Source organism: Oenanthe melanoleuca, chromosome 3 (assembly GCF_029582105.1).
Source record: "Oenanthe melanoleuca isolate GR-GAL-2019-014 chromosome 3, OMel1.0, whole genome shotgun sequence".
In the NCBI taxonomy this organism is placed as follows: Eukaryota; Metazoa; Chordata; class Aves; order Passeriformes; family Muscicapidae; genus Oenanthe; species Oenanthe melanoleuca.
In genome coordinates this window covers 107,407,017-107,419,296 of record NC_079336.1, presented here as the reverse complement: position 1 = coordinate 107,419,296, position 12,280 = coordinate 107,407,017, and the positions used below count along the sequence as shown (strand labels likewise).

General features: G+C 49.2%; 1 protein-coding gene across 1 annotated transcript in view; it reads left to right on the top strand.

The window, feature by feature from the left end:
* Positions 1–1,998: 1,998 nt before the first annotated feature.
* The window catches only part of SPRED2 (sprouty related EVH1 domain containing 2), a 59,505-nt gene continuing 49,223 nt past the window's right edge, over positions 1,999–12,280 (top strand). The window contains exon 1 of the mRNA XM_056487074.1: positions 1,999–2,580. Coding sequence (XP_056343049.1) covers positions 2,534–2,580 — 47 coding nt within the window. The 5' untranslated portion in view covers positions 1,999–2,533. The remainder of the gene's footprint in view (positions 2,581–12,280) is intronic.

The following is a 12,280-nucleotide window of genomic DNA, read 5'->3' as shown; positions in this document are numbered from 1 at the left end:
CATTTAGCAGATCCAGCAGTGTCACTACGCAGCGGGAGATGCGTTAGCACAGCCGAGGGGTGACAAACTGCTTTGCAAAGGAATGGGTGGGAAGGGGCTGGGGGAATAGGCAGCATTGACACTGAAAAGAGGACCCACAGTCTGCCAAAGGGAGGGCAGCAGGCATGCACTCTCACACATTATCTGGTGTTATGGCTAAACCTCTAGCAGTGACAGGAGCATTACTATAATACTGTGCCACAAAGCTGAAGATTCTGGTACCACCTCAAGAGGACATGCTGCTTCTCCCTGAGGAGAAGACCTCAAAGCTTTCATCAGCTCTTGCCTCCATGTCATTATTAGAAGTCCACAGATTTCTCTCCAAGTTTCCACTTCTGTTCCTGAAAAGAAAATTTACAGCACTTAGAAACTGAAAGCCAGCGGGGCAGAAATACAATTTCCACACCAAAATCTGAAGGCCCCTTCAAGACTAAATCCCATATACTATACTCGAAAGTTAAATCAGTATGTGACTCTCTTAGGAACTGCAGCCATATCAAGACTGAATATCCCAATGCAGTGAGAGCAGAGCTGGTGCATTTCCCTACCTACAGTGGGAAAGGGATGCTGCAGTGGAGGGACCTGCAAAAGCTGGAGGGCAAGGCGATGTGCTTAGGTGGTACAGACACATTTCTTCTCCCAGGATTGTTCGAACACAGAGGACCTGATGGAGGAAGCAAAACCAAAACTCATGGCTAGTTACTCAATTTCATGGGCCAAACTATCTTTTCAATAGTCAGCTCCTGTTACGCCTCCTCTGTGGACAAAGCAAATCCCAAGGGCAGGTGTCATGGTGTAGCTATGAACACAACACAAGTTGGTAAGTGTTTACAGTTCATTGCAGCAAAAAACATTTGAATTGACCTATAAGAAAAGCTACCAGCAATGTTACCAGGATGCCAGCATGCACCCCACACCAATTCTGAATGTGGCTCTAAGGGGTGGTTTGAGCTCTCGTAGAGGGCAAGGTGGGTTGGCAAGGACACAAGAGTGGTGAGAAAACAGTACCTGAACCTTGGGATATGCTGCTGTGGGGGCAACATTGGCTCCCTGGGCTTCTACTGACCAGCTGCCAGACCACTCACTGGGCACCACAGTACAGAAACACTCCCTATGGGTCTCATCAGCCACGATGAGGAACTGCACTGAGCCAGGCTGCCCTGGACCGACCCCAACCAGGCTGAGAGAAGTCAGATTGAGGTAAGCCAAGATGTCCAGAAACGAGCAACAAAGTTGATGAAGGGTCTGGAGCACAAGTCTCGTGAGGAGTGGCTGAGGGAGCTGGGGTTGTTTAACCTGAGAAAAGGAGGCTCAGGGGTGACCTTATCACTTATCACCTTATCACTGAAAGGAGAGTGTGGCCAGGTTAGGGACTGGCCTCTTCTCCAACTCAACCAGTGACAGGACAAGAGGACACACACTTAGGCTGCACCAGGTGAGGTTAAGGTTGGACATTAGGTGGAATTTGTTCCCAGAAGGGGTGGTTTGACATTGGAATGGGCTGCCCAGGGAGGTGGTGGAGTGACCGTCCCTGGAGGTGGTGAAGGGAAGGATGTGGCACTCAGTGCCATGGTCTGACTGACACGGTGTTTGGCCACAGGCTGGACTCGATTATCTCAGAGGTCTTTTCCAACCTAATCGATTCTGTGATGTTTTTGAGCGCGGCCTGGCAGGGCCGAAGCAGGTATTGCTGGATCCGGCTGCGCAGGGCTGAGCGGGGACGGGTGAGGCGGAGCCCGGCGAGCCGGGCCGGGCCGGGCCGGGCCGGGCCGGGCCGAGCAGCACGAGCCGCAGCCGGGCGGGCCCCGCCGCTCCGGCCCGGCCGAGCGCAGCGCCGGGCGGGGCGCGGGGGCTGCGGCGCGGGGGGCGGCGCCAGCGGGCGGAGGCGAACGCGGCGGGACCGCACCCCGGGCGCTGCGCTGCGCCGCGGGGGCTCGGGGGGCCGGGCCGGGGCGGCGCCACTGCCGGCCGCGTCTCCTCCTTCCCCGCCGCCACCGCTGCGGCTCCCTCCCTTCTCCCTTCCCTCCTCCCGCCCGGGTCCGGCGCTGCCCTGCCCGCTCCCGGCGGCCGCGGCAGCGCCGCCGCTTCCTGCCGGGGCTCCCCGCTCCCTCCCTCCCTGCCCGCTCCGCCGCCCCCCGCGGCGCCCCGCCATGGCGTGATCGCGGCCATGGGGCTGGCCCGGCGCCGCCGCCTGCCCCCGGGCGCTGCGCCGCTCCCCCGGGCCCGGACCCCGCGCCGCCGCCGCCGCCGCCGCGCCCCGCCGCGCCCCCGCGGCGCGCTGACCGCCGCCTCTCCTCCTCCTCCGCCCCCGGCCGCCGCCGCCCGGCGACGAGCGCGGCCGTAGTCCCCCCTTCTCCCCCCCCCGCCGCCGCCCGCGCTCCCGCGCCGTCGGGCCCGGCGCGGCCGCCAGCCCCGGCCCGCCGCGGCGCGGCCTCCCTCGCCATGTGAAGCTCGGGAAGATGCGGAGGCGCAGCCCGGCCGCCCGCGGCGAGGGATGAGCCTAGACGGGGAGAAGATGACCGAGGAAGCCTACCCTGACGAGTGAGCGGGGCCGGGGGCGGCGGGCGGGCGGGGGGCACGGAACAGGGGGCAGTCTTTGTTGCCCCGGCGGGAACCGGTGCGGGTCGCTCATCCGCATACCCCGTGCACGGAGGGACGGACGGACCGGCCGCGGGCGGACAGAGGGACGCGGACACGCGCGTTCGTGTGCGCGCCGCCCGCCCGCGCATCCGCCATTTCGCGCTCCCCCCGGGCCGCGCTCATTTGCATACGGCCCTTTCATTCATAAAAACCCCCGGGAGGGCGGCGCGGCCCCGCCGGGGTGTGGGGCCCCGGGGCACGGCAGGGAGGGGGCGCAGCCCCGCGCCGCCGCCGCTCCCCGCCCCGGCCGAGGGGCTCGGGGCGCCCGGCGGGGGCGGTCGGAGGCGGAAGCGGCGGGGAAGGGAGGGGGGAGCGGTGCGCGCCCCCGCCCCGCAGCCCCGGGCCTGGGGGGGTCGGCAAGCGGGGCCGGGGGGGACACACGACGTCGTGGATCCCCGCCCCGGCCGCCGCCGTTTTGTGAATAGGAGGGCGGCCGCCGCCGCCGTCACATGACGCCGCATTCATAAACCCGGTCACCGGCGGCCTCCCCATTCACCGTCCCCCCCCGCCGCCCACCCCCGCTCCGCATCCCTCCCGCCGCCTGCCCGCTAATAAACCCCCCGAGAGGCTGCACCGAGGCTTTCAAAATGCCCGACGGTGCCCTTTTCTCTTTTTCAATGCTTTCTTCCCCAAAATAAAACCTAAAGCTACTGCAGCGGAATGGCAGGAAGAGCTCTTTCACGCCGTGCTGGCCCAAGGGCTGTTCCTGGCTATCTCCTTCGGGGTTTTGACAGTCAAGAGGAATGACTCACTGGCGTGCAGAACTGGGCTGGTGCCAAGCGCCATAGGATGTACCGTGCTTTAAAATGACTCCTTGCAGGGCTTATAAAACAGCGTCAAAACTTTTGGGCTCGGTTTTGAGGTCCGAAAAAATCATAATTGGTGGCATGTGCCACGCTTACACCTTCGTCGTGATAAACTTATTTTAGGGTGATTTACTGGAGAAATGAGTGGTGAAGGAAATGGCTTCTGGCCCCAATGTGTGTGTTGAGAAGAATTGTTATTTTGGCAGCTCTTAATGAAGAGACTATAAATACATGTTTATATGTAGCTTCTAAAATCGTAATTATTTTGAAGTTGGTAAGGTTCTTGCAACAAAAAAACCCAAAACAAACAAACACCAAAAAATACTAAAAAATAAGTAGTTACATTCAGATTGCCGTTACCTAACTGGCTGGAAAAACGTGTCCATCTCATTTCCAATAAAAACCTGATTATTCATTTGTTTGGTTGGGTTTTTTTTTTAACTTTGTAAATTGGACAAGAAGGAGAGAAGTGGGTCCCTGTCTTTGGGTTTGAAAACACAGGCAAACCTAACCCAATTCAGTGGACAAAAATCTGTTGCTAACTAGCCTTCATCTTGAGGCAAGATACTGCTCCAAACATATTTTTCTGCAGGGCTCAGTGCAGAGGCGAGTGTTGGTGTAAAACACCAAGTGCTTGGCTCTGATGGTTAGCTGGGGTTTTGTTTTTTTTCCTTAACTGCAGGCTGCAGTTTGATTTGGAGTGAATTCTTCCACGTGCTGCTGCACTGCCATGCTGACAGAGGTTTCAGCTGGTGGTTTTCGTGTGTGTGGAAGCTCTTGGGTCATGCCACCTCTGCCGGGGTTGCCTGTCAAGCCAGCGGCACTGCTTTGGTCTCTTGGAGGTGGGGAGTGCTGGTGGCCACAGTGAGCTGGTACCCAACCCATTCCGGGGCACTGAAAGCTTTTTTGTTGGGGTCTGGTTGTGTTGACTTTCAGGGTCAGTGAAGCCTCATGGTCCTTACCTCAGTGCACATCCCAAGTGGCTCTCCTGGAGGCCGTGGTTGGGCTTGTTAGAGTTTAGTGCAGGCCTTGGCTTTGTAGGGCACGGTGAGGTCTTTTAGGTAAGCCATGGTTTCCTCTGTAAGCTCCTTGCTTCCAGCCTTGCATTGATTGATAGCATTGCTGAAGTCGGTGACTCATGGGTTGTTTTTTCATTTCACTGGTGGGTGAAGTGATTTGATTTTTTTTTTCCTCCAATATATATGGTGTTAAAAGAAATAAGGACAGTCTTTCCTGATAAGTTTTCTCAAGCTGTCAGAACAATGGTAGTATAGCGCGCTATTTGCCCTAGATATCTGGCTTTAATTTGCATAGCTATTCTTGTTTCACTGAGTGCACTGTGAGCAAATGTTAACAGCCAGATTACAAAAAAAGGACCACTGTCAGGATGCTTTTTAAAATAACCCACTTCAAGTAAATAACAAGGGTTTCCTCCCCCCCTTTTTTTTTGCCTTTTTTATTAGTTTCTCGAGAACAGCTCAATTAGACTTTGAGTTTTGAGGTAATTTACTAAACCGTGAAGGGAAACAAACGCCTTAGGATGCTGGAAACTCATCGGTCCCTTCAGAACTACACCATTTCGGATCGATGCTTAGAGGTCAATTTGTCATTGCCAAGCGAGCGCCTCTTTCTGCATCTCACCTTTATTCCTGCTTCCCCCCTTGCCCCTCGCTCAGCCCGTTGCAGAATGGGGGCAGAATGGGGATGCCAGGTAATAAATAAGAGCCTAAGTGGCAGGGGGATTTCGGGCAGCGCTGAACGCAGAAGATGGGCGACAAAGGGTGGGCGACCCTCTCTGAAACCATCCTGGATGGGCTGCCCGTGGCTTTTCCGCCTGTGAGGAGGAGTGTGGGGGTTGTAGAATGGAGCTGAACTCTTAAAGTGATTCAGTTATGCCCGGAGGCTGCCTTCTGCTCATTCCGATGCATGGTTCCAAGAAAGTCACAGGAAGTAATTAAATGGAAAAGGTCAGAGAACGAGGAAGTGTTGGTCCCGCAGCCTTTCGCTGCTTGGGATGGAGCCGCGATGCCCTGGCCAGGCTGTGTCCCGGGAGTGTCTCTGCCGCTCCAACACACGCCTGATTTATTCCAGTGAGCTGGGAACGCTCCTGCCAAGTGTTCGCAAGTGGGACTGGTCCCCTGGAGGTTTTTAACGAGCTGGATTAAGTGGCATATGTATAGGGTTGCTGTGGCGGTGTCCGGGACAGCAAAATGTGGTGTGATTGAGCTCATGTATTTTTCCAGTCTAAGGAAAGAAAATTATACTTCACTCGCTCTTGCTGGTTCTTTTCCTGGTTTCAAAAATCTCACTCCCTCCACCAGCAGACACCAGTGATGTTTGCTCTGAATACTGAGTCCATCAGTATTGTAGTTTGCCCTTTGTGCTGAAAAAAATTATTTTCTGTCCGTTCATTTTCACTACATTTTTTGCCCTATTCTGATGATTTTTCTGTAGGTATCAAAGGCAGCTCATTCAGCTAAATTATTTTGCTGCAAAATTCAGCCAGGGAGGAAGGCATGGGACACACTGTGTGTTGTGACATTATCGCTTGCAAATAGGACAGGAAATGAAGGATTGCCAAAATATAACTGTTTATTTCTTGGCCTGAAAACATGCCTGTTTAAAATATGACATGTAAGTAGCTGCTTTGTTCAGTCTCTGGGAGAAGTTGTTGTTTATAAGAGAATAATAGATCTGTCAGATGAAGAAAAGGGGGAAAGAATGAAGGGATTTGCCCTTTCTACTTCTGTTTTGGAAATGGCTTGAAGAGAAGTTGTAGGTGGAAGATGTGTGGAGAGGGTGCTCACTCAGACAACTGGAAGGGAAACATATGGGAAGCAGGTTGCCACAAGCAGAAGAGAGCTGGATTTTTAATTTCTCAGCACATTAGACCATGCCATGACCCCATGCAGCCCATGGATAACCCAGATGCTGCACTAAAAAGGAGAAACCAAACCAACCAGCCTTTGGGCAAGAAAGTGAGGTTTTTTGGTGCAGCTCCTGTCCTTGAAGAGTGCAGTGGGATGGTGTTTGAGTGCAGCACAGATGCTGCACCAGCAATGGAATCATCTTTGACCTGTTTTTGCAGCCTGTTTTTTATCTCGCTGAGGCACACCCTGGAGCGTGGGTTAAAAGGTAGGTTTTATCTACCTGCTTAATTAAATCCTGAGGCTGCAAACAAAAGTGCGTTGTGTGGCAAGGCTCGCTCTTAACATGGGCTTGGTTTGCTGTTAGCCGGATTTAAACCACAAAATTGTTTCCTGTCGGCCACCAAATTGCAGGGAGATGATGGTAGTTGTCCTTCTTTGGACCAGGCTGGAAAATAGGAGCTCAGGAATGAGACACAACCATTGGTTTCAGTCCCTCATTTTGCTTTTTTACACACTCTGGCATGCTTAAGGAATGGATAAATTCAATTTCCTTCTCTCCACCAGAATGGACATAGGAACTGCTCCCTACAACAAATTCATTGAAAAATGTGGCTTTTTTGTTTTTCCTTTTTTTCCCCCCCTTTTTAACAGCATAAGGTGATCTTCCTTCACAGCAAGAGCTGTGCAGGGGTGGAGAGGGCACAGAGATCAGTGAAACTAAAAGTACAGCTCTGGAGACCATGTTTTTGATATATGCCCTGTTTGCTAAGTGGAGCATTTGATTTTTGGGGGACTTAGGCTTCTAAAGCAGTGTAGAATTTAAAAAAGAAGTAAAAATAGAAAAGGTCAGTTGACTAAAAAAGGCACAGATAGACTGTGGAGTTGATTGACAGGAGATAGGCACTGCAGCAGGTCCCCATTTCTGTAGACTACCAAAAGAAAGCAAGAAGCTGTTGTCACATAAATCCCAGCACTGGAAAGAGAGGTCTGCTCCAAGCAGAGCAGGGCAGCATCTCCCAGCATCTTGCTTGCACTGGCCATTTCTTTCCACTTTGGCCTGGGGTAAACTCAGCTGATGGTTTCTAATGATTTCTTTTTTCCTTTTCTTTTTTCTTTTTTTTTCCCTTTGTTTCTTTTCTTACCTATTGGTTTTCTGCCAAGATCTTCTGAGTTTTCTTTCCTTCCCGTTTCTCTACCCACGTCCACCCCCTTTCCTTGTCAAATTTCCTTTAATCATTTATTTTTCTGGTGCTTGCTCAGTGCTGTAAACCTGACCCTCTCAAGCTGCAGAGAAACACAGCTGGGCTGTGCTGGCTGCCTCCTCTCTGTGTATGACCTTCACCTTGGGTTTTTGCATCAGCTCTTGGGAGCAGAAGCTGGGTTTGCCCATGTAGTTTCTCAGGATTTGATTCCTTGCAAGGCGAGGAAAACCATCTGCTGGCTCCTACTACTGGATGAATGGAGGCCATGGGGCTGCAGGATGGAGTTGGGATGAGGGGCAAGGCCCACTGATGCAGCAACAATAGCAAAGCAATGCACTGCTACTGCACTTCTATCCACCAGCACAGCAGTTCTGGGAGGTATATTGTCATTAGTCTTGGTACCCGTAAATGCTCCCAGCCTCTTTTATCTGCTCCAGCTTGATGTCAGACAAGTGTTGTGTGGGCTGGTGGACATATGGCAAAGTCCAGGAGGATGTCTTTGCTCCATCTCATTTTCTGTCTCCATTTCGTTTTCTCCGCACTCTTGAGGGTATTCTTTTATTTCTTGCCTGTTTTATTTCTATTGCTTCATGTGTCACACTTGTCTGGAAGCAGGATTTCTACGATTCATGCTGCAGCCAAACCCTTGTGGTAGTATTTTCTCCTGGTGTCAGGGGAAGGCAATCCCTATAGCATTCAGCTAAGTGTCGCCAGTGGAGTAAAACACTGTCTACCCCATGCAGTAGAAGTAGATGCTTCACCTTAAAGTGTTTTATCAAAAGCACTATTACAAAGTCTGCTTTCAGGGCTGTTGGAGACCTTTCTACCAACAGCCAGCAGGTTCTACCTACTGCATGAGTCTAAAGTGAGTTTTAACCCAAATTACTGTTTTCCTCTCTAGCCTGCTTGTTCTTACAGTCTTTGAATAACTTTATTGTTTGACTTTCTTTGCTTGCAACTTGCTCTTCAAGGACTATGTGTTGGGGATTTGTTGTATTCCCAACCCCTTTGTTCTCTAGGTGTAATCAAAGGAGAGATCTTGAGGCTATCAGCTGAGTACTGCTGATGGGCATTCCAGCTAGGAAGGAAACTTCTTACTGGCGGGTGTAGGGAGGAGGGTTTATGGGACTTTCTAACAACAGAAGTTGATTGCCCCATCTGTGGTGTTTCCAAAAGTGGGATTGCAGAGGTGCCCGAAGTGCTTGGACTTTGACAGCAGTGTCAGGCAAGGAGGAAAGCATTCCATGGCCTGAAGACAGCAGTGGTGATGAAGCTTTTTCCTTGCTAGCTAGAGCTTTTTGTCCGAGGTACTACAGAAATGAGGAAAAATGCCAGCCGAAATTAGTGTCTTCAGGGAACTACTCGAAGGATAAATGGGCTTTCAGAAGTAACATTAGGACTTGTTACCTGTGTACATCCCTCCCTAGGAACAAAAGTGTTTGTATCTTGTTGAGAGTCGCCACTTCCCCCTCTTTTTTAGTAGTTGGTCACTGTTCCACCTCTGCTGCTGCTCTTTGCCAGACTGGCACTGATGGCACTGGGAGATGTGTTGTAAAACCTGATAGCGTCTTTTGATCCTGTGTATGGGAAACACATCTTCCAGCTTGTAGGGACCTGCGCTGCCGTGCAAGGACAGGAGCATGTTCTGCACATGTACTCAAGTCCTGAGGAGGTCTGGAAACACTTAGGTTGTTGTTTTTTTTAACTGCATTATACATACATCCTGTTTGGATAGTCCCACTACTTTTTTTTTTTGCTAGCTAGGAGTGGCCGATTTCCTCCTGTACATAAAATACAGAACATCGCTTACCTGTTTGAGTAGTTGAGAGCAAGATTAGTTTCCATTGCAATACTTGAAATATACTGAAGACATTCCATACAGCAGTCAGAATTTCAAAACACTGTGGGAAATCACAGAGCTTCTTCCCTAAGCACTGGTGCCTGTTGCAGCACCACAGATCGCCTACCAGCTCCTTGCTGTTCCTCCTCTCACCTGCAGAAAGACATTTCTTAAATTATGTGGTTTTATAGGAATTAAGTCCATGTTTAGGATTAGTTGATGCCACTAGCAGCAATTAGTATCTGAGCTAAAGCACACCTGTGTAATTTACCTTTTTTGTTTGAGTCTCTAGACCATTTATGCTTTTTATTTATTTATTTATTCCCACTCTGGTGGTAGAGAGCATTTTCTGGGGGACATACATGAGGTGAAAAAGGGTCTCCTTTCTATCTGGTTTTCTCCATTTAAATATTGGCAGCATTTCTTTTTCTGCAGCTGTAATGACTCCTAATAGTAATGACCCATAGCCCCTTGAGCAGGTCCCTGTTTCAAGGGGGATGCTGCCCAAAAAGATACCCATCATGTTTACCTTTTCCACTAAAAGCAGAGAGCTCAGCTTACCTCCACTTGCTGCATTTCTTTGCTGACATGTCCAAACACTCCCACCTGGGCTTCCAAGTGCTTGGAAGGCATGCTGGCTGTTTACCTGGTTTTACAAGTGGAAAGGTATGCCCTGGAGCTGAGAGAAGGTTGCTAACTAATGCTTCAAGTTGCAGCATAGAGGGAAGCATGTTCTTTTCCTCACGTTGAGACACAGAATGAGGTGAGGGGCGGGTGAATAGTTGGGATCATGCCTTGGTAGCCTGGCATTCGGGCGCTTGTCAGTGCATCCATCTTGGTAAAACCTTGAGGGCTGTGAAGGGTAAAAGTATCCAGATTCTAATACTGGAGAGCTATTTCTTTTGTTTTCCAATGATTCAAGGGATGCTATAAAAGAGCTGCTGGAAGGCATCAGCAGAACTGGCGAGTACAGTCGGCTGCTGCTGTGGGGATCTGGCTCTGGGGTTGCAATTATTTACAAACTGTCTCTTCTTAAAAATTATGTAGAGATCTTGAAGTGTTACCTGGGTTAATTTAAAGCGTGCTTGGAGGTAAATGGATGTGTTTAGCTTAGATTTTTTTTCGATTACTTACTTTTGTTTCATTTATTTGTGTGGTTACTGTGGCACTTGGATCTTTGCGTCTCCATCTTTCTTGTGTACTGTGTGGATTAGGGTTTGAGGTCAGAGGTCCAGTGGTTCAGTGGGGTGATGAATGCCTAATTTTGCGTTAGATGCTTCATGCAGTGAGTTTTGATGATGTTGACAAGTTGAGGAATTCACCATTTTCTGCTGGCAGGTTGGCTGTGAAAGAGCTGCATGGGAGGGCATGTTGCTGAAGGTGAGGGCCAGACCTAGACCTGCCTTCTCCAATTTTCTCCATAATTTCAACAATGCAGCCGCCTTAAATGATCGCATTTCCTAAAAACAAATATGTCTGATTCCTTAGTGATGATTTCTTTTTATAGTTTTTATTTTTGTTTTTTGAAGTTGTATTAAAAGCCCTGCTTGCCTTGATGGCAATAAAGGGTTGGGATAGAAACACCTCTTAGATCTCAGTGTAAATCTCTGTATTTCAGGAGCTTGTTGTGCTCCATGCATTTAAAGTGTGTGCATGTTTATAAATTACAGAAAAGCCACTGATACTTCAGTGGTGGGCTTTTTTATTTTAAATAGTGGTGAAATTACAGCAAAAACTTTATCACTAGAGATTTATAATGCTGCCAGTGTCATTCATCCTTGACTGAAACTTGGCATGGGAGGTGTTAAGTTGGTTGCAGCCCGTCATTGCTTTACATGTTGTTACTGTAAGTATGCAGTTTGGTGGCTGTAAAGATAAAAAGGGTTAGGAAATGGTATAGAGTTTTATAAAATAGTAATTCTCATACTTGCATTGCTTGAATGACCTTGCATTTTTAAAAAGGCACTTGGTGTTTAGTTGAACTAGAAGAAAAAGAGAGTGCAGAGCTTATTTTGTGTGTTTAAAAGCAAGAAAAAAAGTCTGCAGTACAATTAAGTCATTAGAGCTGCTTAAGGGAAAAATTGCCTTCTTTCTTTTCTGTGCAAGTATTTGGCATTTTGTTATAGTAGTACTTCATGAGTGTATTGAATGGCTGGAAAATTACTAAGCAATGCTGGAGAGGAGCTTCTGCTTGTTATTTGAAGGAAGTGAAATACAGAGTTAACCAGATTGGTTAAAAAATAAATAAAATTAAAAAATTAGAGGGGTATTGATAGGAGAGGGGCAGGCTGGTGTGAAGAGGGAACTGGAGGCACACAGAGAGCAGGATCTCACAAATGCAGTCAGGAAGTTCTAGAAATACCATTTTATAAACACTGCATCCTAAAGGAAGAACCTTAAAGTCCAAATAAACCTTTTCCCCTTGTGCCTATATATACATAAACTCCACAGATTTGGAAGATCTTATCAGGTCAGTGATGTGCCTTTTTACAGTGGTTCCTAAAACAAGTTATATGATGAATGTCAATTTTTTTTTTTTTTTTTTTTTTTTTTTTCCTGTTTATCAAGTTTGTTTGTGCTTTTATCAGTTACTAAAGTTTTTGTCTCCCTTACCCAGAAGTCCTAAACCTTCCAAGGTCAGTCTGTCTGGATAAGTGACCATTTTTGGTTAGTATCCTTACAAACACAGAGTTGTGTGGATGGGCAGTCAGGAGGAAGATGAGGGATTTTATCTGTTCGGCTTGTACATGGGGGAGGATGATCTTCCCCCACCTCAAAGTTACGATTGTAGGAGTGTGGTATGTGTAGAAATGCTTAGCAGACAGCAGATAAAGGGGAGACAGAAATAGGCTTATTTTGATGCCTTGGATTGAACTCCCAAAA